At 41.7% G+C, this 26,837-nt stretch overlaps 1 protein-coding gene across 1 annotated transcript; it reads right to left on the bottom strand.

Annotated features, from left to right (window-relative positions):
• Positions 1–9,794: 9,794 nt before the first annotated feature.
• On the bottom strand, positions 9,795–25,824 carry alx4b (ALX homeobox 4b). The gene is made up of 4 exons (XM_076089944.1): positions 25,366–25,824; positions 16,477–16,790; positions 10,732–10,860; positions 9,795–10,115 (listed from the first exon to the last, which is right to left on the bottom strand). Exons 1-4 carry the CDS (start codon positions 25,703–25,705, stop codon positions 9,795–9,797), a joined length of 1,104 nt encoding a protein of 367 aa, XP_075946059.1. The 5' UTR covers positions 25,706–25,824.
• Positions 25,825–26,837: the final 1,013 nt, after the last annotated feature.

The raw sequence follows: 26,837 nt of genomic DNA, 5'->3' as shown, positions 1-26,837 counted from the left end.
ACTGTGGAGGATTGAAGTTGTAGTATTTACCTCTTTGCTCGAGTGTAGCATTGCACCACTACGTCTCTTCTTTCCTCATAAAAATTCCAACAAGGAAAAAGGGACACGAGAGAGAGAGAGAGAGAGAGAGAGAGAGAGAGAGAGAGAGAGAGAGAGAGAGAGAGGGAGGGACGGGGATGGGGATGAGGGGCTCCGTGTTCAGTTTGTTTTAGCCCCCTGTTTGGAGAGGAGACTTTCATTGCTTGATGATTTATGAGTGGTTAGACTCCCAGGGGAATTAAAGAGTTCTTTTTCCTGCATGTAATAACCCAACCCTCTAACATAAAACGTACGTTTCTCCTTTGTATTGTGTTTATCCAGTGTGAAAGGTGTTAGGTCCGGTGGGGAGTTGAAAGGCCCGGAGAAGCCCCTGAGGACCCTTCAACACAAACCATACTGGGGGCAGATGATTCACATCTGCTGCGATGTGCCTGCAAAACCCATTGTGAAAATGTGAGAATTAAAAAAAAATACACAGACAACCAAATAATACTGCGTCCCGCAGTAACAGCCTTGCTATTGTGGTGAATAACAACTGAATTGTCCCACAGCCACTGAGTCGCACAGAACCAGTTGCCTTAGGCTCAACAGGGTAGTCTTTGTGACGCACGGTATGGTGCCCATGACCCAGCATGAAACAGGAAGTAAGCCGGAAAGGCCAGGAAATGAGTCTGCAGGGATGGGTCTTGGGCCGTTTCTCAGGCCGAGCACCACTACTGTCTTGAGAGATCTCTTGTGCTCTGTGACTCACTTGTGGAGCATGTGTTTTCAGTCCACAGGACTTGGATTTAGATGATGACTACAAATAGATGGCCCAAGCTGTCCCATGTGAGAAGACCACAAAGTGCTCTACGGTTACAAAGGAGAAGAGTAATGTTTTGCGGCCAGCCGTCAGTGATAGTGACTGTATGAGGCCACTTCATTTCTCCTCATTAGTTATCTGTGTTTTTCCACTTTCTCTGTCCCCCCCCCCCCCCCCCCCCTCGTGTTTCTGTGTTACAAAGTTTCCTCACAGTTGGAGGCTAATGCAGCGCTTAGCTCCTCATTGCACGCCAGCTTTTCGCACCCTGTGGCCTTCGCCGTCGAGCCGTCATCCCTGCCTGTCAATCAGGTCCAGAGTGACCCCGTTGCACATGAGTCTGCGAGAGGTCAACTGTTGTGTATGTTTGACCCTTGAGCTCTGCAGCAGGAGGGCTTCTTGAGCAAATGCACCGAACAAGGCTGGACTTGAGTGCACAATAAATCAGAATGATACCTAACCGCCCCCATATTCGCAAGATTCATAATTGGAAGCATATTGCAGAGAGGAGAGCAAAATGCTGCTTTGGAGCAAAGAGGTTGAGGGGGTTAGAAACATAGCCTGATAACAAACCCGAAGAGTGTTCGGAGGAAATCACTGGCCAGGCTGCCGATTTCAGTGTGTTGATTTTAGTTTTTAAAGAGTTGCACACTGGCAGAAAAAAAACTAGAGGAATCAACAGGGTGAGTCATTTCATTGCTACAGCATGCCAGCTGAGAGTTGAAGCATGTTTTATCAGTCGCATTATTTATGTTCTAGGTCTTGTAAATACAAAAGGAAAACTGCTTTTATAAACTTAACCAATCTCGTCTCATAAGCAACACTTCTGCAAATACCCGCTTTTATATTTGCCTGTTACTTTTAACAGTGCTGCCGCTCTACAACAATACACGGGTGCCGGTTCAACCCACTAACCCAGCGGTTAGATCCACGCCGCTCACCTCAGCCTGCCCAAACCTCCACCCATGTGTCGGTACCACTTTAAATCCTTTCCCTCTCTGTTTATGTTAGCATGTCAAAAAGCCACAGTTGACATTTCGACTCTAATAAACTGGAGTTTTATTGGTGGGAGTCAGTGAATGATGTGAGGCTGTCTCCATGGTTACAGAACCACAGTGATGCCTGTCAGGCAGCTGGCAGGGCAGAGTCTGTTCAGTGGCGAGCTGATGGGGAGAATGAAGACCGACCGCAGTTTAACAAAGCAAGCTGATGCCCTCTCAAACATGGGTATATACGCTCGCTCTGATAGACTCACTTGAGGTCCGCTGTGAGTTTAGATTCTCGTCTTGCACAGTGTCGGCTAATTGCAACGGCACTTATTGGTTGTATTTTACGACGAGTTCAAATCTCTTGTTGCACCGCAGACAGTTTTTTCATATTGACAACTTTGTTGCACACACATTAGTAACACAAATACGCCTGATATCGAATAGAAAAGAAAACATTGTGGTTACTTGCTAAATGAAGAAATAAATGCAGATAAGACGTCTCATCAACACTCGCGCAGCTGCCTCCCAAAGATTGCACGTGCTGCTGAATACTGTGAGGTGGTTATGATGGACTGGTTTCCTTGTGTACCTGTTTAGTTCAAAGTCAGTATATTCCTGCTGAGATTGTGAAAGAGAGTGATGAGCAAATGCAGCACAGGCTCATTGTGCCAAGTTCGAGGTAATTACCTCAAAAATATAACAGCTCATGAATACTAGCTGCCGAATCATTCCTCACAGTTTGGTAGCAAATATACCTGAGGTCCAGTACTGGTCTGTTTTAAACACTATGTTCTAGCCACCTGAATGTTAAGTGAAGAAGGAGAGAACCACTAAGTCTATACTTTAATAAAAGTCATTTTGATTAGGTATGACCACTATATTTGCAAATTTACAACACTGCAGATGTGCTCCGCAGTATGAGCATCAAAAGAGATGAAACTGATCTCGTTGGGTGATAAGCTGATAGGACAGGCTGGCCCAGAGCCAGAGACCCCATTAGAAGGAGCTTGGGGAAGTAAGGTATCCATGCTCCTCTCTCAGTAAACCTCCACTCCGATCTTAAGTCCTCCTCCTACACTTAACTCCTACTGCAGCCACAATGACCTGTCAGATCCTGTGATGCACAGACATGGTGACATGCAAACACACATTTAGGGTTCACTTTATTTGTCATTGTCAGTTGCATCCTAAAATGTTCATACAATGTCCCAGCGAGTATTGCTTATACATTTAGTACCATCCTGTCTCTTGCTCATGCTATTTTTCTGTTTGCATCTTTCCTGGGTTGGCAAATCTTGCTTCAAACAGATGTTACTACTTTTAGACCAGGTGTATAGTGACGCTGTTTCGCATTGGTTTCTTATGCGTGTCAAAAGCTTAGCTAAATGTGAGCTGTTTACTGGCATTCTCAGCTTGTAATGAGGGACGTTTTACTGGACACAGTGATGTATGTGGTGCTCCTTCCTCATCAGCCGCCTGTTCCTCTCCACAGAGCTGTGCTGAGGGGCTGTAGTGCTGACTTATGGCCACAGCAGGAGACTGCTCAGCCTTTTATGTCCCTTAGGACAGCATCAATATATCAAGCTTCTGCTGGCTCTCTTGATTTACGTCACATGAAGTTATTGCGTGAGGGAGACTTTGGTTTCATAGTAGCAAACATGGCCTGTGTGAATTTACACGTATGAGTCTGTTAAAAGAAGTTTTTTTTACTGGTCAGTGTGCTTGTCATTTTCCTTTGGCTCCAGTCCTCGACAGTTCATAGGAGTCCCTTCATTGGTCCAAAAGTAAGTGGAGAAATTAGATTTACAGTGCGAGCTTTATTGCAGGTTTATTTTCAAATGGGGTCATTTAACAGTGTAAACCAAAGTGTCAGCTCTAAAATATGACCTATACGATTTTTTTTTTTTTGCTGAAAGCTGATATAAGCGCTGATTTACAACCTTGGCTTTGCTAACGACGGCTCTTAATGAGCAGCTCAAGGATCCACTTGTTTATGGAGCAGGCTGATTGACAGGCCGACCAATGGACAAATAAAGGAGTTAATAATGTGGAATTGGATCTGTCCCCTCTCATGCTGCCATATCAGCAGGGCACTAATGTAGTGGTGAACTTTGAAGTGCCCTAATGGTCTTCATGGTCCCTTAACCATGCAGGTTTCTATTAAGGGTGTCAGTGGAGCCTGGCTGGGGCAGCGTGACCCATTAGATTTAATGAGTGCTGTTCAGGGCAGTAGGCTGCTCTTCTTCCTCTCTGCGAGTACTTATTTATCTCATCTACAGACAGAAGGGGAGTGTAGAGGCAGAGGGAATGTCTCTATAACTTGCGGTCCATTTTGTCGTTTGGGTCTCTGATTGTATCAGTCCTGTGATGACCACTGAACTCAGTCTGCGTCAGTTAGATGGTCTCACTGGGCTCATGAGCTTGTTAATCTGTCAGTGTATTCATATATCACTCCTCATCATAAATTAATAAAGGATAAGTCTGGTGTCTAGCTAAAGTACGTCTCATTCCTCTGTGCCATAGACCTACACTGTTGCATGTATTGAGCATATCAATACTCCACGCAGCTTAAATGCTCACCAGAGCAATTCAACTGCTGAAAATAGTTCCTAACAAATGTACAATTTATTCCTGGTCGAGTAACAAAGAACTAATGTCCAGCCATTTAAGGAAATTATTTAGCCTTTTTTGGGGTTTTTTTTAATGAAAGTTGGGAAGTCGGAAAGTACGAGAGTTGGACATACGCATTGATGGTTTTGGTCTCTTCATGGGATTTGTTGACGATGAGAAAAATCTTTGAAAGAGCGCAGTGAAACTTTTTAAGGTTTCATGTTTTTAAGAGTTCATGTCGGTTATGAATTCTTGAAGAAAACTTTGTCTTTCTCACATGAATGAATGAAGAATCAAAAAACAGGGAGAAAGTCTTGATGAATTGTTGTAAATGTGGGCTGTGTTTGACAACAGCAAAACAATATCAAACCATCCGCTTACAAACTCACACAACTCATGCAGCACAATCCAAGTCTCCTTTATCCAGTCGTATGCTCACTACCTCCTAAACACATGCATCTTTGCTAAAACCCTCCTTTTTAAAACACTTCCGCATTCACAGTCTCACGCATGTGCAGACGTGCTACCTGTCCATGTGAGTCTGGATGAGTTTAAAGTGTTCTAAATAGTAAGGTTTTACCGAAAGATGCATGTGATTGGGAAGCACTGAGATAAATAGATAAATGAGACTTGGATAATACTACTCGAGTTGTGCTGGAGTTTGTAAACCGATGTTTTGCTGTAGTTTTGCTATTGTTAAATGTGTCCTCCAACAACCTCAATTTCTTTAAGACTTCGTTTTTCTTGCATGCCTCAATGGTGAAAAAAGTTTCCTTCAAGGATTCAAAGTAACACGGTATGAGTAATTTATATGAAAATAATCGTTTTGTGGGGGAAGTACTCTTTTGTTATGTATTGTTAACATTATAAGCATCATGAAGGACATAAAAGAGGACTATTGCATGATGAGTATTTCATTTGACATGTACAAGCCTCCACTGAAGCAGCTGCTCTTCTATTCATTCCATTTCCATTGCAGTAACTATTGATGATCTCCAGTTCCTCGACTGGAGCTGGAGGCTTTACTGGGTGACAGCAGTCTTCTTTTGAGTTTTCCCATTCTCGTGCGATCAGAGTGCTCCAGTTAAACTCTTGCACAACTGTGGAAAAGACAGCTATTGTTGCTGGGAGCGAGCAGAAATGGGAGAGCTCCAACATTCTTCGTAGGGTAAAGACCACAGCGATGGCAAGATGTGAATTGGCAAGGGTTATCTTTTTCTGGTTTCCTGGCCGAGCCTTTCCTTTGTCTTACATAAGAGTTGTCCAAAGTTGTTGTGCCTTCTGTGGATAATATTCAGCACAAAGTTTGAAATAAAGGGTGGATTGATTGCAGACATTGTTTTTGTTGTGTAGGAAAGATGCTTTGAAGTGATTAGAAATGTTTTTTTCTGAGGACTGTTTTGTTGCATGATTGAGCTCGTATTGTAAAAACAAAGAACATCTGTGTGAAACGATGTTGCATACTGTATTGCATGACCGCTTTCTCTCGCTCGGCCAAACCTACACTGTTAGCCAAAGACCACCTGGAGATATTTAAGGTCCATTCAAACTATTAGCCTTGACTTTGGGCCTAATGGCTTGGCTAGAGCATCCCATCTGGAAGCTGCTGATGCGAGAAAAAGAATTAGATCACATATCATCCACCTTTAACCACACACACACAAGCAAATACAATCATCTTGAGTCAGTGTTACATTAATTATTAATTATTTAATTATGTTTAGCGATGCATGTTGTTGTTTGTCATTTCATATCAGCATATGAATATCTGTGTACATACACTGGTCTTACTTTGCTGGTAAGTGGTTTGAAACTTGTTCTCTTTTTGTCTCATGCATAATTCCCACTGCACATCTTTAGCCCTGATTTTACACTTAGCGACAGTATTTGGAGCTCCGCGAATAATATTCATGGTCTGTCGTGTAGTGATTACAAGACAAGTTCTGTAGTGTGAACAGTACAGCGATCTGACAACTTTGAAAGTCTCTAGTCGTGAACTCTGCTTAAAGCATCATATTCATGACAAATTAATCAACAATCAAAGCTAGAGACTGGAGGAAGTCTTAGTTTGTATTTATTGAAGGAATAGTTTGACATTTTGGGAAGTTATTCACATTTTTGTCAAAAGTTAGATGAGAAGAGTGACACCACTATTATATCTGTCTGTTAAATGTGAAGCTTCAACTGGCAACTAGTTAGCTTAGCTTAGCATAAAGAGACTGGACACAAGGGGAGACAGATAGCTGGGCTCCGTCCAAAGGTAACGAGGTCGCCACCTACCAGCTCCTCTAAAACTCACTAATTAACACGTTATATCTTGTTTGTCTTGTCAAATCAAAAACTGAATTGTAAAAATGACATGCTGTGCTCTAACTCTTGTTAATGTTCCTAAAATGTTGAACTATTCCTTTAAGGTATACGAATGTACTCCATATTTACTATATAGCGCACATTTACCCCCCAACATTATATTTGAGTTGTGTGACACTACACCGATCAGTGACGACACAAAAACACAATGATTCATAAGTGTAATAAATAAATTAAAAACTTGAGATATTCGTGTGATCTGTAGGACCTCACCCGTTAGAGATGAGAAACTGAGAAAGTAGGTTTCAGGGCCTGTAAAGAAGAAACTTACGGAAAAAACAATCTGAACTCATTCAACCGTTGGAGATTCATTTATTTCAAAATCACATCAAAATCATCATCAACAAAAACAGCACGTTACTTCTGTACAAACAAATGTCAGGCACCTCAAACAGATGTCAGTGATGCTGTTCATGGTGCTAAATATGGACGGGTTTAGGAGACAGTTCTCGACTGTTGGGACACAAAACCACACGCCTCTGGCTTTAGCAAAGAGACCACTGTCCTAGTGGAAGTCAAAAATAATAATTAAAACAAACTTCTCCAACACTGTAAGTGCAATAACTTATTGCAATAACACATTATATAAAGTCACATTCAGAAGTAGAAATACTTGATTAATAGATAAAAAGCTGCTTAAAGCCATAAGAAAATTAGAAAGCAAATTCAACCTCGGTAAAAGTCCAGAGCAACTCTTCAGAATAACACAAAACATAATTTTAACATTTCTAGGCAATGTTACTGTAATACTTCAATGGAGGTCCATTATTTGTCAAATAAGCAAAACAAATGTACAAGCAAAAGAACAATATCATTTATATTGTTCACATTCACACAATACGACATTATAACTGGATTTCAATTGCTTCATTTCAGTAGTATCAACATGGACGGAGCTGCAGCGGAGTGGAGCTAGAGGGAAGACCGGCGAGAAGACAAACTCAACTCGACAAAGTAGGAATTCAGTCACGCATGTAGTCGTGCAATAAGTTATTTTGACCACATCTTCTTTTTATCTTTTGACAATAATGTTTTTGGATTTTTAGTCCTCACACAAAGTCTATATTAATTTAAAATGTCTCTCTTTTATTGAATAGTCATAGCGGTTGACAGGAAAACGACAATCTTTTTTGTCACTGCATGATATGAGGACATATCCTATGAAAAAAGAAAAGCTCTTCATTTCTTTCTACAATTTAACAGAGGAATTGTAAAACTTCAACGATGGATTAACAGAAAATCAATCGACAACTGTATTCATAATCATTTTGAATAATTTTTCAAGCACAAATGGCAAATTATTCTGTCTTTCCAGCCTTTAGCGTTGCTGCTTTTCTTTATTTTATGATAGTAAACTGAATATTTTGGGGTTTAGGCTCACTAAACAAATCTTTTGAAGATTTTTTTTCTGGCATTTTATAGACCAAGCAAGTCGTTAGTTGCATTTCTACTCTCAAGCAGGAGGCTGAGATGGGCACTCGTATGTTACAATGATCAATCAGCTACGAGAAGCAGAAACAGACTCTTCTGCCATCATCCTCACCGGAGATATACCGGGATATGTAGCCCAGCGGGCGTCATAGAGAGATCAGCCAAAAGTCTAATGAAGCCTGTCTCTAGCCTCAGCCTGCAGCCCAGCTCTGGTGACAAGCTTATTCCGACGGGGTAACACACAGAGACACTCCTGCAATCACTGGACATATTCACCACATTCCTGCAGCCCAGCTCTAAAGTCATCACATTACCTAGACATTACAGAATGCTCTTCGGGACGATTGGGGCCGCTGATTTGGCCGGCAGTTTCTGGCATGTGACGGATTGTGTGAGCGAGCTACAAATCCGAGAGTCACCTTTGCTGAGCCCACGTCTGACGGTGAATTGATTGTTACAGCGTGTGGAACTTTGTGCGCGCTGTGATGTACTACGGTGTTCGCGGGGCAGGACGGCTCACTTTAATGCTAATTAAGTGTGTCTATTCCTGTTGGTTGCTGATTGAAGCTGGCGTGGCTAGTTGGTGTTGAAGGCGGCTGCTGTGCGTAGCCAGGCCTCGTCTGCCAGTGGAGACGGTGTTTCCTGTAACCTGAGGCCTGAGCCTAGCAGGAGAACCTGTGGAGGCAGCCCTGGGGGAGGAAATGACACGTTGGTTTGAAATTGCTGCCAATCCAATGCCTGCCCTCCTCCTAGAATAAATTGGCACAGGCCATGTCTGCTCTCACTCAATTAGACTCTGTTCACTTATTGCATTCAACCTCTGTCCTTCTTTGCAGGGACATAAACTATGCACCGCAAGCTTCGACAAAATGTACGTTTTCTTTTTTAACCAGTTATCGTGTTTTAAAGGACAGTTTGCAATGGCAACCGACATAAACGGAAATCTCACTCACTTGTTTCTATGTTCTTGAGCTCATGTACAGTATACAATAAGAGAGACAAGTCTAAAGTAGCACAAATAAAATGAGTGGAGCAGAATGGGTGGTATAAAAAACAAGCTATGGGAAGTAAATAACGTGAATCAAGCTTACCTCTGTAAATTATATACTGTATGCTATTGCTGGCTTTGACACTGCGTTCCTTTATTCTATGATAGTATTTTGTAAACCATATTTATTATATTGCTTATCTTACTGAAATCATTATCATGAATGATACCCAGTTTATTGAGGACTGAACCCATATTTCAATGCGACCTGAGAGATCAAGGAATCGAGAATGAACGCAACGTCTCAGTAACATCTTCTCCCGAGTCACACCTCTGTATTTCTCTCACTTTCAGCATCTGCTGATTGTCACAGTCACAGTTGTTATCTTGGTTGCGTTGGCCGCTGTAATGGCCTCTGTTATCTCCATAGTCTCTCCCTGTTCATTTGACCTGTGTTATCATTAGTGCTCTCAGGAAAACTCCCTCCTCCCCCACAGATGCTCAGCTCGCTGATGGCTGCTCCAGAGAAGAGGGCCATGAGGGGGCAGGGTGGAACTGGGCTGAGACCTCATGTAGCCCAAGAGATGGCTGCACTGTGTTCCTTGGCCTTCATACGCAGTGCAGCTATGCTGGAAGACTTGCGGTCTGGATCAAGGTTAAGATCGTAGCCATTGATTCCCCCGCCCATCCCGGGACCCCCAAAAAGGCTGCCCATGTGTGTCTGTCCCATGTGGCTGCTCCCTGGACTGGGCACGCCCAGGAACTCAGAGATGCCTCCAGGACCGTGAGGATGAGGCGGCATGCAGGAGGAAACGGAGTCACAAGGCACAACGCAACCCGGCACTGGAGAGGCTCCACTGCTGCTCCCGATCCACGAAGGGTTCTGGATCTGGATGACAAAAGCAAGAATTATGAGTTAAAGTGGCTAAATTTATATTTTTGTGCAAGGGGTCGCTTGTAGTGATGCACCCACAGAGAATCATCCCCTGGATCTGCAGCACCCCCATTTACGGAGCATTATAGCAAGTTTCAGCTCATTGTTCAGCTGTCCGGCCCACAACTTCACTGTTCTTCTTCACTCTTACTGCTCTCATAACGTTGATGTTAGCCGCAGCAGGCAGCTGTTTTCAGAAAAAAGCTCTAAAACCCCACTGTACACTACCTGCTCAGCACTAAACAGCAGAGAGACGTAGTAAGCTGCTAGCCGGTGAACTCAGTGGAACATTCAGTCGCTAAAGAGACAGATATTTCCCTCAGAAGTTGGTAGAGACGAAAAACGGAGCTAAAAGAGATTGAATATTGAACTTGTAATTAAGCTCGCCATATCAACTTAAAGGGTGATGATATGTCGATGTTACGTACAACTTGTTTCTGCTGCCCTCAAATGCCCAGAGAAATGTTTTATTTTGGGTATCATAATGAACCTTGCTCATTAATTATTCTGATATTTCTCTCAGATCGTGAGTAACTGCGCTTATTCAGTGAGCTGACTAATTGTCCTTTACCTGTGCATAGTTCTCAGGCCGAGTTAGTAGAGGCAGCTCGTAAGCAGTAGAGAAGTGTGTCCGGACCTGCTGCATCTGTCCGTAACGCTCCCTCTTCCTCCACTTGGCTCTGCGATTCTGGAACCACACCTGCAAAGAAAACAACCCATCAGGAAAAAACAGACCAGCCACTACCAAACAAAACTTGAATCTATGAGAAAGCTCTCATATATTTCATATCCCGTGCAAACCCAAGAACAAGGCCATCCTCTCCCTAAACTGAACCACATAAAATAAAGATAGTGAAGCAAATAAATTCTGCAGCACATGAAAGTGCAGACCCAGGTTTTAAGACTTGACGTGTCTTTAAAGTGCCGTCCACACGGAGCTATTGATGTGAAAATGTTGAGTCTCCCCTGGTGCTGCACGAATCAGCTCCTCCCTTTGATACACAGGCGTCTGCCTCCCTTCAGGCTGCCAGCGTCGACAGATCCACATCTGGGCCTGTAGCCATTCATAAATCACTCTGGGAGAGGTGTGCTCTCCCCCACATGTCAGCACCGCGGGATACAGTGGGGAATCCCTGTGTATATTCCATGAAACCAAAGTTCAACGTTTGACCAAGAATATGCTTTTCTTTACCCATTTTTGGGATTATTAAGTATTGGATGCTGTATATGAAGTAGGTAGTACTTTCAGTACCTGCTGACAGACCAAGTGCAGGCTAAGCCTACTTCTTTCTAGCTGTGGAAGGCACTGGAGGAAAGCAGGACTGAAGGGTGGAAGACAGTTGAGCCAAAAAGTCAAATTTGTATCCTGAGAGAAATTCCCTCAAATATTCTACTGCAGTCTTGGTATAACTTCTTTGGTTATTTATGTCTTCTCTGTATACAGGACATCTAGTGTCTGTCTTTCCTAGCAGAAGGATTCCTCCTCTGCTCCTTTTGAAATGTATTCCTCTTATTTCCATGTTAAAGTTAGATGGGGGAGTTTTTCATAGACCCAGTCGAGGTTCTGAGTATAGAGAACTTAGATGTTGTATTATTGTTGTACAGATTGTAAATCTTTTTGAGGTAAACTTGCTGTTTCGGCTGGATAAACAAAATTTACTTGACAAGTGTAGATAAAGATGAACATTATTGGATAAAACAGCTCCTAGATATTGATATTGTATAACCACCATGTAGACAATGGAGTCCTTGGCACAAGCCATGTCTTTTGTTTGTTTCAACTTATATTGCTTTATAATTGTTGAATTATTAGCTATTTGGACACATAAGTAGCCTCCAAACTGCTGTAAGGCCAAACATCTCTGCTGCTCTAGAGCTGCAACGATTTGTAAATAAGTTATCTGTTCAGTTGTAACTATTGCTACTCTTTTTTCTACAATGTTTTCTCACATCTATATGCAAGAGTTTGGAGGAGCAAAGAGGGGTACTGGATGTCTTCTCGTGTTTATTTGTACGTATTTGTTAGTTGTCTGAATCTTATCCTCCCAAGAGGGAAAGGGAAACTTCAAAGAGGAAAGAGAGCGATCCTGCCTTGACACAGGGGTTTGAACTTGGATTGTGGGTTGATTCCCAGACCAATCAGCTTGTGGTTTTCACAGTCCATGACATGCAATTTCCTCCTCAAATCCCCCCTACCATGTCACTCTCTCCCCACTTCTCTGTATTAACTTAAACACAATAGAGTTTGGTGACAAACATGAGCAGTGTCGCACAAAGATGTTATCCCGTACTGAGTTTTTCTTTCAGGACAGGAGTGGATTTTTATCAAACGAGAGAAGACTAGTTATAAGCTCTGCACCATGCACACAAACCTGTCATTTTTCTGACATCATTGTCAAAGAGAAGACCATACATGGGCTCCTGTGGCACATATAGCTGCTGCCTGTATTTTTGCGAGAAGGTGATGTAAAGAAATGTCGTCTGACTCCGACATTCCTTGGGTCAGCTGGCGAGATTAGTGAACAGCTCACCCTGGCAAAGTGGTAAACTGATATCTGAGGTTGTGGCTGAACCCCAATGTCAAGGTGAGGGGTTGTTGCCCTTTGAATTATATCATATGTTTGGAGGGGGACTCAGAGTCTATGTTATGCCCCCCCCTGAGGATTTGGGATCGATTATTGTTTGAGCTTCGTCATGTCTTGCCTTTGGTTCTTCTGCGGTTATTTGAGCTCATAACATCACAGGTTTCCAAATATAATCTTCAACACAAAAGGTCCTGATTGGACTGATGAGTGTGAAACTCGCTCATCAGTCTCAAGTTTCTAGAAAGTTGAGACACGGTTTGATTGGTCAAAGGTTAAGGGAGCCTCTTATGTATTATGTACATTCAAGTCACAGAGATAAGCATCTGATAAACACACACCAACATTTAAAAAATCATTTAACAACAAAGGCAATCCTCAAAGACTCTTCTAACCACCTGGATGAACGATTGTAAAGATTTTAAACTTGTTTCCCAAGTTGAACCTCTTTTCCTATCAAACAAAGATGGTAGCCTTGCTCAATATGTGCAACCTGAACATAAATTAAAACTATTTATTGTATTGGTTTATATTGATCTTTCTTTCCAATATTCTATATTTTCATACAAAATAACGAGCCACTATTTTGTCTGAGCAAAAACATGTAATTTACGACTTCCTGGATTAGAAAATACAGTCACAACTTCTGAAAACCCAAAACTATTTTGTATTGTGTAGCTGAAGGAGTACATTTTCATTCACAACGTTATAAGTCTTTTAGGATTCCGGAAATACTTTCAGATCAACGATTAGTGATTTTAAACTTTCTGAGCTTTTGAAAGATCACCAGGAATTTATCTTGAGGAAAATTGGATGCTTAGCTCTACGACTAGAATGTGAAGGTAATACATGAGAGGCACAAACTGGGGCCAAGGTTAATGTCGGTATTATAATGTTGTACAAGTACATTCAAAGTTCGACTCTCCTTTTAAAATATTAAGTGTTATCAGTTACCGAGCTGTCATTTTAATTGTGATGGATCAAGATAACCCAACTTTACTCCTACTTTTAATCTCTTTGTCCCCCCCCCCCCCCCCCGTTAAAACTCAGCCTCTTCTCTCCCACTCCAGCCCCCCTCTCCCCCCACCGCCGACCCTTCTCTCCTTGTCTTTCTCCTCCCTCCTCCCTTTTAAGTCAGCGAGGGGAAGTGGGGATATTGGAAAGTGAGATGGGAGAATGTTCAAACTGGAGCTTGTTTTCATTTCATGTTTAATTTCCTGACGCCTAAGCCCTTGGCTTTCCGCAGTTAACCACTCTGACCTTTTGGAGGCGTGCAGACCAGAGCAGTGGACACATACTCAGAAAACACATGCATTTACATACCATGATATGCAAAATTCAAAGTCAGTCATAAACCAATGTGATCTTTTAACCTGGACACTCACACACTTACTGGAGCCTTTTATAAACAAGCAAACAATGTATGAGCACATATGTATATATGCCCCTTGTCTTGGTTTTTGGGGACTGAGTGTGTCATGTTTCACAGAGGGTTCGCTCTAGCTCTGCCTTTGAACAGCAGAAGGAATGAGACCCAAGCCAAATAGTTTGGCAGGGAGATCATTCGGGGAACATTATGAAGTCAGATGTGTCCTTTGCGGTTCCGCGTCCCTTAATCCCCAACTTCTAAGTTTGTTAGAAAGGAAAGCTAGTGGTGCTTTTGCACAAGCAGAATTTCAATTAATACAAAGATTCTTTTTTTTGTTATTTCTCATAATGATCAACGGTGACCCATTTTATATATGAAGCCCAAAAGGATGGTATTTGCCAACTGCAAACACTTCTCTTCTTTATTTTATCTAGCAGACATCTGCAAGGAAGGTGGCTCAGAGCTCTTGGTGCTCAAAGTGCTTGGCGGTGATACAGTAATTGCTAAAGACGTTGACAGCAAAAGGCAGCTTACAGAGCCATTAAAGAGCTTTATTTATGCTCCAGAGCCAGCAGGCAGAGAGAGAGAGAGAGGGAGGGCAGAGTGCATAACTCCAAAAGCAGGCTTTGAAGTCCAGCCGTCTCACCTCATCTCTGTCATCCAGGACCACTGCGATTGATAGACTGCCTCAGCAGTCACTCACACAGCCTCCCTCTCCATAAAAAGTAGGCAGTGTGGTGAAGTTCAAGTCTGAGGTTGAGAGCTAATTGTACTAAATAAACTAGTGGCAGCAGAAGTCACAGATGTGATTATGGAAAACTGCAGCCCGACTTTATGAAGACGTTCATCATCAAACAGTGGATGAAACTGTAGGACCTTGACATTGGCATTTTGGGAGAAAACATCTGTACTCCGGATTTCAATGGCTGTTGTTTCGGAGATGAAAAGGATTCTCCGATCAGTTGCCAAGCTCCAAGTGCCCCTTGGTATTCAACAATTGGATATCCCTGGACTTTGTCTTGATAGACCTTCAGATGAAGTTGTGGGGTTTAGTCTTGATTGCGTACATATTTAGGGTCTGATTTTAGAAGTATGGGTCAAACCTCACAGTGACTCAACAGTCTGCAGTGTGGCTGTCAGATGAGGAAGTTAATTATATTCATCTGGGGAATAGATGGCTCTGTGTGAACGCAACATGAATGTACTTATTTTACTGTACCACCACAAGGACCAGGCCAGGTTCTCTGTCCCTGACTATGTCTCGGACCATGCGTGGAAATTGAAACTGGCATCTCAAAGTATATCCTTGCTAAACAGCTTTGATGACTTCTTTTTCTCTCCATGTGTTTTTCCTCCAGGCCTCAAGAGTTGTGCGGTGAAGTAGTTTGAACATGGTAGTGCTGGGGAGAAACCCTTGGCCTCTGACCCTTCTGCAGAGTCTGCAGCATGTAAGAGCAGAGTATTCCCTTAGTCCCACCCATCCCACTCTGATCTAAAACTGGCAGGCAGAAAGAGAGATGAGGAACAATAGGCCTCGCTGTCTGCTGCTCCGAACAATCTTTGTCAACATGCCAGTCTTAACTCTCCCAGCCCTCTCTGTCTTTTCCCGGAGTGATTATTAGCACGCAAACAATAACGACTGCAGTCATTCAACACAACTCATCGGGCTGTTCTACCAAAACGGAATGACAGCATATGTTATTTCAGCAAGTGTCCCAAAACGCAGTATGTTTATGATGAAAAGTGACAAAGCCTTTAGGTTGCTGCAGTACTTTTGGTTACAGCAGTACTGATATTGGTCCAACACTGACTCAAATAGCTGACCACGGGCCAATCTGGTATTGGATATACCATTATTTTATTAAATAACAGTTCAGTATTATGTTGCCTCCACATAAAAGTATGATCCCAGTTTCTTCCATACAGTGAAACATACAGCTTATTATTAAACACTGGTATCGGATCGGTACTTGGTAGCAGCCGATACTCAAAGCCCAGGTATCTGTATCTGGACTGAAAAAGTTGGATTGGTACATCTCTAATTTTGATGGAAGCAAAGGAGTAAATCAGATGATTATAGAGTAACTATGGGGTCGGGTTGGATGGACTTTAACATAGGAAACCACTGTTTGTTTTCCGTTTTCCAATCCAGCAGTCAGGTTTTTTTGTTTTGTTTGTTGCATGATCATGATCAACCAAGTGTTTGTGCTTAAATCTAACTAAAACTTGATCAGAGGGTTGTTTATGTAATGGTTTAAGTAGACAAATTACATATTTTGTTGTTCAATTTATAGGACTTGTTAGCTCATGTCAATGCAGAAACAAATTTTTCTTATGTAACCTGCCGTTAATCCCCCGTCCTCACCTGTACACGAGCCTCCGTCAGGTCCGTCCTCAGTGCCAGCTGCTCCCGGGCATAAACATCTGGGTAGTGTGTCTTCTGGAAAACCTTTTCCAGCTCTTCCAGCTGGTAGCTGGTGAACGTGGTGCGATTGCGTCTCTTCTTGCCTTTGTTGCTCTCGGCCTCACTTTTGTCCAGAGGGCTGGAAAAGTCAGAGCCGGGCCGCTCGCTAAGGCCCTTCTCGCCAGGCGCCTTTAGGTTCAGGTAGCTGCCTTCCATCCCGGGAGCGTCGACGCCCGGGGGTAACTCGGACTCTGTCAGGCCACTGTTGTCTTTTCCTGTAAGTACGTATGAGACACAAGAAGTGTGGAAGGTCACAATCAATCGTATTTTGAAGGTTTGAAAAATGTCTCAGCTCGGCCCTAAATCTTCAAATTTTGAACAGAAAGCATTACAAATTGAAGGTGTGGAGGTTGAATTAAAGACGCTGACCATTTGCATTATGGGAAATGCAGGATCCAGGGTTTTTGGTACATTATAATCGGAACATCTCAGCCTCTGCTGCATACATTTTTACCAATATATCTCTTTCCAATGTTATGCAAGTACAACACTAAATCACTGGAGAGACCCTTGAAGGCTGTGATGTGGTTTGACGGCCCTTCTCAAAAACCTCATGAAACCTACTTATTAAAGTTTAGACGTTACACTGTGGTTCAAAAAAACATTTGAGCAATTTTGGTTTCGGTTGAAGTGTGCTGTTCTTAAGATTTTCATATGAAGCATGAAAAATCTAAATAACTTTCACAGTTTGTGTGGCTTCACATGTAACACAAATCATATTCTTACCGTATCGTATGATTTTCAAGCAAGCTATTACAACCACATGTTGTCAATAATAGTCCTATAATTATAGTTACTACTCTATAATTGGAATATTCAGCAGAGCAATACTTTCTTAAAAATGTGGCTGAAAAGTCAGGGACTGTGTCTGCTCATCATCACGTTTCAACACCCACATTAAATGACATTTACTTCAAGCTTACGTCATCTCTGTAATGTTTTATTTTAAGGTTCAAAGGCCTTGTCTGTTTGCAACTAGAGAAGAAACGTCTTTCTCTGTTTGAAAGCTATGTCACTACACATTGGCGTGACCTGTGACACAACCCTTGAAGCCCTTTCCCTCGCATCTCTCAATCACGCCACCTGAAACCCAAGCCACTTAAAACCTGCTCCCTCTCGGGCCTTGTGTTCGACCACGCTGGCCCCCGCTGGCTTGCCCCCGAGATGTAAACAACATTGTGTTTGTCACCTTCAATTTTGTGAGCGTCCATTTTGTGACAGACCACGCTCTGTTCCTGTCAGCGCTTGCTAGCTGTTTTGTTTCCTTTCAGGAGATGAAGAAAGCTGTCCCTTCTCCTTCAATAAACAAACAGCTGTGTGAATAAATAAGCTGAAGGGCTCTGGTTGCAGTCCAGTGAGAACAGTGTGCTCTGTCAGCCACTCTGTTTGCCTTTCCTGTGACTGGGCATGGTGAGCGCCCTGTCCTAACTGTATTAGTCTGAAACCAGCACATAATGGTCTCTTCCACATAAACAAAGTATTGTGCAACACCAGCATTACTATTTTGTACATTTGTCTCTGAGTTAAATCAAGCTTAGGTGATTAACTTTAGCATTTCTTTCTTTGTCACTTTGCATTTTTGTTATGGGCAATGTCAATAATGGCCTCCTGTCATCCTCAGAAACCCAGTGCAACGAGGGAAGGAGAGTTGACACCTCGTGGCACTGGTGACTGTCTGAGCCAAGTGTTTTAGTGGTTAGTTGGATGACTGAATAGTTTTAGAGTGATGAAGCTAGGCGGTGGCTGTCTGTAACATGCATATTTATTTTCATGGATTAGTACGCTTTTGGCTAGCGTGTCCCACAATGAGATGTCAATAGTCATCCTCTCGATATTGCAGCAGCCCTCCCCTGCTCGCTGGCTCAGACTTGCCCCGACAGAGACGCTAATGGAACAACACAGCTCGCCCAGCTGGAGTTCATGACCTCATATCGCTGTGGCCCACCTGTCAGACCCTCTTACAGTCTTCACGCAGGCAGATGTTCTGACATCACCTACCCCTGCACTGGCCTCTAATGCTAAAGCAATGTGCAATATTTTCTTTCTGCCCCTGGGCAGCAGCATGGCTGCAATGTTAAGAAGTAAGACAGGTCAACTCCAGGTTCCTATTTTGCATTTGCATCTGTGAGAGAGAAAATGCCCCTGAGCAAGGCATGTATCCTGTAAGGGAAAGGGTGCAGCTGGGGGATGGGAAGATGGTGGGGTAGTTGGAGACATTGTCTTATACAGCTCTACATATATCGACTACGTTTACTCTGGAATAGCACTAATAAGAACATTTAATAAAATAGATTGACATTTTGGGAATTACACTTATTTGTATTGTTACTGAGAGTAAGATGAAAAGAATAATACCACTTTCATGTCTGAATACGCGGCTACCTTGAGCAGCTGGTTGGCTAAATTTAGCATAAAGAGCTGACAATTCGTTATTTCTTAGGGCTCATATGGGAATTGTTCACAACATCTCCCTCTGTAAAATGGCAATTTGTTGTTTTTGCACTTCTGTTTTTATACAGATTAAACCAATAAACGGTGAATTAATTAGTGACCTTTAGAGTTGCTGGTAGTCTGATTTTGTTACCTTTACACAGAGACAAGCCAGCTGTTTGGGCCTATTTTCAGCAAAGCCAAGTGGCTAGTGGCGGTAGCTTCAACTGTAACCGCCGTATGAGAGCATTGCAGAGCGACATTCGTGAGCTAATCAGTGGGACAAGCTAACATGTGGCTATGTCAACAAAGCAAGTAGAAGCTCAGATTACAACACACACAAAGCGTGACTTTCTTCTATTCTTTGCTCAGCTAGATCTCACTTAACTATATCTTTACATTACACATAGTTGTTTGCTGCTATGTTAATGCTCTGAATATCGTGTAGAGAACCGTTCTCAGCCTTATACAGACTTATTTCACCACAATGAGCTCTAGAATCTGCTCTCATTAAAATCTTTCTCTGTCTGGTACTCCAAACGTATTTCTCTGTTCTCTGTCACGCTAACAACACAGAGTCCTTTGCCACAAACATCTTCCAGTATTCCCACATGCTGAGCTGTGTGTTTCTGCACACTGTTCTGGAGAACACAGCCATCACACACTTTCTTTTGCGAGCCAAGATTCCACCGCGTTGACTCCAGATTTTTTTTGGCATTCAGAGGAATGTGTTTTTGACTGTTCTCATTTCAGTATTGATCAACGTGTATGTAAATGCACTAATGTCACCGGCTGATCCCGCAATTTGCCATTTACTCTGTGACAAGCTGCAGACCTCTTCAGTTAGCCGAGGTCAGATGTTTACGAGGGTCAGCAATTTAATCACTGCTGAAAACAGAGAGAAAACATCAAAGTGTAATTTAACTGGTTGTAAAGCAACAGGGCACCCTCTCAGTTTTTATGGAATGGGATAGGGAGGGTCAAGTGAAGCCAAATAAAAGAAACACTATAAATTAGTAACCTGGGGAAGGGTTAATGACCAAACACTAAATAGGGAAGGGAATGCTTTTAAATCGAGCACTCAAAGTTGTTCTTTCAAAACACTCAAAGCTAACAGCAGTCTGCCACAATGGCGCTCCCCTCATCACACCTTATATGGACCAAATAAAGTCAAATATTTCACTGCCTTTGGTGGCTATTAATTGTTCATTCATTGCTGGTTCGCAGACATCCTTTGGGCTGGATTATTTTTCCCGCAGCACAGTCTAAGACCTGATGTTGACTGTTGTTTCCTCGGTGGAAGGGAGGCTCCCAGATGTTCCTGAGGAGAGATCTATGCCAGCGGCTCACGCAGGAATGCAGATTCCCTGAGAAACTTAAAAGTATTTCTGTTCAGCCTCAGCTCCTGATAAATTGACACAATCATGACCTCACTACTGTCATAATACCTTGGGCCGTGGCTGTCACTGTCTCATATCAAAGAGCTCAAAAATAGTATGCAGGAAATATTGGTGACAGTTTACACGTTTTCTTCTTAAGGGAAAAAACTTGTGGAGCATATTGATAAAATTGTATTTTCGTAAAGCATTTCATTTTAAAAGGAGCGTTTTTAAGTATTTGCAACTAAATGCATTTGACGCAAGTTAAAGGTACATACCTAATGTCATATATCAATGTAAACAGTGGATAGTGAAACTTTTAAACTCTCAAGTTCAAGATTAAATCATTTGTCAGGCATGTCTTTTTGATGCTGTGATTATGTTTTGTATCATCAATACTATATGTAGGTTTAGGTTGGGTGATAAACATGAACTAAAAAGAGGACAAGGAATTGAAATCAAAGGGGATTGTAGATTATCAATCATCAATGATCTGTTAGCCTCTCCTTCTTTTCCAGTCTTGAATTCATTCCACAATCATATTTTATACTTTCTAGATCATTTCAAAATCCTGTTTTTAGGTATTTTTGCCTCTTTAGAATCATAGAGGAGCTAAAGAAAGTTTTTTGTGCAGGCGGTGTCAGTAAATGGTGATTTGGGTTACTTTCCGTCTCTGGCTTTTAATAATATACATTAAAATAACGGTTTAAAGCTATATATATATATATATATATATCAAACAAGCAAAATGAGCTGTATCTCACTACTGAAAGCAAGCTGAGAAATAGAAAAATGACTTTTGTTAATCATGGGCCCATAGTGATCATCATACTCTTGTGCTGCCCAGTAGTTTCCATCATTAGTCTGTCACAGTTGGCTTTCTTTACTATTTTTTTTGTGACGTGTCAGGCAAGAAGCTTGCATCCCTTTCTTGACCATAGCACTGTGTGGCCAAATGTTTGCATGATTCAAGAACGTACAGAGGTTAGATTTAGTTCATTGATGAGAATCAAGGAAGTCAAAGTAAAGACTCAGCGACAGCCTCAACACAAAAGGCACAGAGCAAAATGTGCACCAGCTGGTTAAGGTTTCCAAAGCATCTCTTTAATCTCGCCTGCATGCGATTCCCAGGTAGGCTGTGTGGAGTTACCTTCCCCTGCAGGAGAGGTGGATGGAAGTAAAGAGCAAGCCATGCTGTGTAACAGCATAAGCATATTTAAAAAAACTTTGAGAAAAAGTAACGCGTCATGAAACACAATTGTCCTCAGAGTTGAATGTCTTTTCATTTAATGGCGGGCAGATTGCTGCTGCTTCACATATTACATTTTAACAAGCCAGGACTTCGTGGTTTCAAGCATTCTCATTACATATTCTAATTTATTCTGGTTCACAGACAAAAGGCGGCACGATCACAGGTGTCATTCATGCTTATTGTTAACATCGACACAATGTGTTAGTCATCAGCACATGCATATCCTATGACATCACTTCCCAGCGCCTTCTACCAGAGTACTATATTGTGACAGGAGGCTTTTAAAATGCTGCCAGGACTTTTTTGGGGTCTTGTTTTGTTTTTCATGCGCAGAGAAAAATGTTTTACATATCACAGGATGCTTCGATATCCCGCTAAAGGGAGAATGGGGATTGTTTGAAAGGACAGAGTGATCAAGCTGTATGTTATAAATGTTTTCATTAGCTTTAAACCGTTATTTTGTTAAAGGAAAAAGAGGACGAGGCACAAACTGCCTTTAGTGAGTAGTGTTCCCACAAACACATTGTACATCAGCACTTCAGAACTCAACCACAGTATCAACTACAGGCCTACAAACACAATGACTTTCAGTTTTAGCCTTAGCACCACTTACATTCTCTCAAATGTATAAAGAAAGTGTGAATATGTTTCATCAAAAGTTCATGTTGCAGCAAGTAATCTCTATCGAGGATAAAAACTGAAAATGAATAACGATTATGAAGCAGAGGACTCGTATATGCAAAGCGTCTCAAAGCCATAGAGTCAGGTAAAATACGTGCATGTAAACATTCCCACACGTCCCTCTCATTCCTCCCGAGTCCCTCAAATCATTACCCAATATCAATGTCCATTTCTGACTCGTTGCTTATTTATACAAGGTGTTGTTGACACAGGGTTATGTAAGCCAGTCCCATTTTGTCATCTCAGGCACTCTCTGAAGCTTTGGAGATCTGATGTTTGGGGAGTATGAATAATAACTATAGGAGCCAGTAATGCACATCTGCCTTAGATTAATGCGGACCTCTCCTGCAGTGCTGACCTGCATTCCTCAGCACTCGATCAGCTCCAAGGGTTTTATTTCATTCATCGCTGTGTGAGCAGGTAGACGGCTCCATCCCTGCTCTCGCTGTGGGACAGTCTCACTGATTAACATGCACACAAGGAAACAAACCCGCCAACCTGAGCCACTACTGTGCAGAAATATGTTCATTCACTCCTCCAGAGACACTCTTGTATTGTTACAAACACTATCCAGTGATTTTAGAAATTCATAGTAGAAATGTTCGATAATATCTAAATGTGCATTTTATAATTGCTTTCCAGCTCTTAAATGTTAGTTGTTTACAGTTGAATGCTATACTGTGGCATTTTAAAGAAATATTCTGCAAAAAAGTTTGGAAGCCTTCTCAATTAAAAGAGGGAAAATGAGGTGTGAACATCTTGCAGCATATATGCCAAAAATATTTCCCATTATCTTTTAACTGAATTAACTAAATAAATCCACATGTTTATTTTTTCTTCTGTCATCAAATTTAAATATCAACATATTAAATATATAGCATATGTCTACACATTTCTTTCCTCATTTTTTGTACAGACAAAATGTTGGGTTGCCGTGTAAGCAGTATTACAGTTGCCACATAGAAAAGTTCCTTTGGGTATGAGATGACTTTTGTCATCATGATGGAGATAAAGCGTCAGCATTGAGTGATATATCTTCCATTGAGGACCACACAAAACAGCAAAAGCCTGTTGACGCCTGAGGCTTTGGCAGGAGCCCAAATCATCCTCCCCAGAGCCACAATGCATTCATCTGGCTGCAACATTTTCAATGATAATATTGCAGAGCTCTCCTCGAGGGAGGCATGCATGTTGCATTTAATGAGGGTGTTTAAATGGTTCTGTCAATGCACTTGCCAAATCAATTCACTTCAGTGTAGGGGGATCCAACCTGTGTGGACACATTGCTCCCAAACTCCAGAAAAATAAAGTGACAGTTCAGCAACTTGTTGTTTCTCAGGAAAACAGATTACTTACACTTTGAGGATGCATTTTGGCAATGTGTTGGCTATGCACAAAAAAAGATGTAGGCCTTAATGAGCGGAAAGGGCAGTTCCATTGTATTTGTTACACCTAATGTTTCAATGTACTTATATGAACAATTAGCATTTAGTGTATTTAATAGTGTTTGGCATGTTCAGCCCCAGTTTTTTTATTGTTTATTTATTTATTTTAGTGACTGAATTATTTTTCCAGCAGGAATTGTCGATTAAAATGTCTATTTATAGGTTATTTCAGCCACGATAATAACAGATGTTTTGTTCTGTATTATCATGATAAACATCTGGACCTGAAATATATGTATACGTCGATACACTGATAACTTCAAAAAATATATAATTAGTGTAGTTTTTCAGGGATATAATACAGTGTATAAACACCTTAACATTATACGAGTTCATTTTTACACGTTATATTCTTTTTTTAGGCTGTCGGTCCTCTCGTGTGGTCCTGGTGTCACACAGAGTCCACTTCTGCACATTAACAGTGTTCCGTCTTTTTATTTTAAGCCTCCGCGTCTCATAAAAGAGACAGTAAAATGGATTGTTTTCTTTAAATGGTAAATTTGTAGTGCAACGAATTGTCGGAAGACCCTGTAAAGCGTTTAAGCTTTTGTTTAAAATGAATGCTGTTTGTCAGGACGTCCAGGCAGTCTCTAAATGTGTCATTGACTGTTGTGTTACGGTCGACAAATTGTGAGGTCTTGGCCTGTAACTACTCCATTGAATAAATGTACAAATATGTTTTATCATCAAATAATCACTCGTGCTAAAAATAAAACAATGCTATGAACATAATACACTGTTAAATAGTGCAGTTGAAATATTTAGTTTCTTCATTTTTACTATAGGTCCTCGATTCTCAGTTTGGGCGTGCTTGCTTATGCGCGCGTGCCTCATGCCTACATGGTTTCATATTTGAATATGAAAATAATTCATGACGTTTCTACGTTTCAGGGATGACGTGAGTTTTACTGTCCAGACAATAATAGACAGTGAGATCAGTGAAATGCTGCGGTTTCAGGATCAACTTATAAACTCTATGTGGATAGAAACGTCCAATAAGCGTACACACAAATGTGCAAACATCCTTTCACACATACGTTTTCCATAACTGCTTTACCTCTCTGCCTTAGCACACATCTCCTATAAAGGAAACCAATTTCTCTATTTAATTATAGCTCAGCTTGCAAAATCTGACTCTCCCTCGAATATATTTCAAATAATCAATGATTCAATTTAGTTCTCCTTTATATCAACTTGTTTCACGCAAATGTTATCGGTTTCCTAAGGGTTTTAATGCAACTAAGGTATTCTGTTCCCTATACACACAAAGTTTACTTTTCTTTTCATCGCTCCCAGTTTCCCACAATAGTTTGATAGGAAACAGCATTGTTAAATTAAATATGCATTTAATTTAGAAACGTACACAGTTGTGTTCAGTTAAAATAGGTATATATGATTGATGGGTGTCTCTGTGGGTTTACCCTCTCCTCCTCTCTGCTCGTCGCTCACACTTTCTACTGACTTTCAGATTCTGTGTTACTCACGACAGTACATTTTCATTATTGCTTGCAAACCTCCCCGTTTGTCATGCATTTTCGTTGAATTCAATGCCGAATCGAATGCCTCATAGTTCGCACTGTGTGCCCCTCTCATGTGCACTCACCATAGCAGGGAATCAGCGTCCCGTTGTGTCCGCTGTCCGGGTGCAGCTTGCTGCCTTCGGGTGGAGTTTTGCAGGTCGGTCGCTGCATGAAGAGCTGGTATTTGTTGAAGGTGCTGTCCTCAGCGCCATCCAACGACTGGCACTCCGGCTGGAAAGGACTCCGGGACTTCTCTCCATAAGCCTGTACTTTACCCGGAATGAACGTGGGGCTGTATTTGGGTTCAGTGGTCGGGAAAGTCCTGAACGGGTTCGCCTGGTGATCCCTACCTTGCGCAGTAGACGTGTTATAATATGAATCCATCGATGTCATATCGCAGTATGAGACGCACGCTGCGTTCATACCTAAAAAAGTTATATTAAAAAAAAATCCACACGGTTCTTCTTTCCCTCCCTTTCTCTAGACAGCAGATATTCTCCCCCAAATTCTCATGCACTGACAAACTCACTATGACGCGCTCATGCAAACACACTCTCACGCTGCCGCATCTGGGACTGGTTACAAAATGAATCAGATGTTTTCCAGAGACTGCAGACTGAACAAATGCTAAAAGCCCCCTGAAGGTTTGTCGGGGTAAAGAGAAATGCCTTGCTCAAACTGATGCCGCCTCAGTAGCTATAGTGTATCTGACACACACTCAATCATCCACACACATAAACACACTCCACACACACGCAGCACTCCGACCTTCAGGCTCCACACACATCTGAAGTATAGGCCCACACCGAGCTCCAGCCCGCCCTATTATGCAGCCTGTCGAAATGGGAGGTCAAGCTCAGAAGGGGGGAAAGCTTTTTTTGGGAAACACGCGGGAGACACAACACATGACATTAATGTAATTAGAGGATGAATATATCGTCTTTGATTCCTGCTGCTATATGACTGAGAACCCAAACCTCTGGCTTTAATTTCTTTATATCAATCTTAAAGGCATTTAAAGTGTTGTTTCCATCTATGGAGCCACACGTTGTTATTGGCATGTGTGTGTAAGGAAAATCTAATTTATGTTTTCTTTGCCTCTTGCATGCAGAAAGAGGACCTCGAGAATTCATTGTAATTGAAAGGATCAAGCTGGGATTTTGGACCAAAAAAAGAGCTTGCAGTAAACCGATGATGAGCTTAAAAATTTAATAAATATTTTCTTATGCTATTTGTTTTAGAGACCCACATTAAACCAAACGATTACCAGTCAAAGTCTGTCATTGCGGATATATCCACTTATAATGATGGAAATTTAGAGACCATCACAGCAACACACTTTTAGCCCTGCAATTTAAGAATTGGCTACATAATATTAAATTAATTAAAAACCATTAAGCCATGATGCTCATTGAAATACTTGGCTTCGTGTTCACAATAAGACGCCGCGACAGCAATTCGCCTTTTCTTGGCTTTAAAAATCTGAATTAAAGCGTAAATTATTTTTCAGGAAACGATGAGCTTTTAGTAGCTACATTGGATAAATTATCGCAAA

This window comes from Anarhichas minor, unplaced genomic scaffold (genome assembly GCF_050575085.1).
Source record: "Anarhichas minor isolate MPS153535 unplaced genomic scaffold, ASM5057508v1 ptg000011l, whole genome shotgun sequence".
Lineage (NCBI taxonomy): Eukaryota > Metazoa > Chordata > Actinopteri > Perciformes > Anarhichadidae > Anarhichas > Anarhichas minor.
Note: the sequence above shows the minus strand (reverse complement) of the source record. Positions and strands in the feature narration are given on the sequence as shown.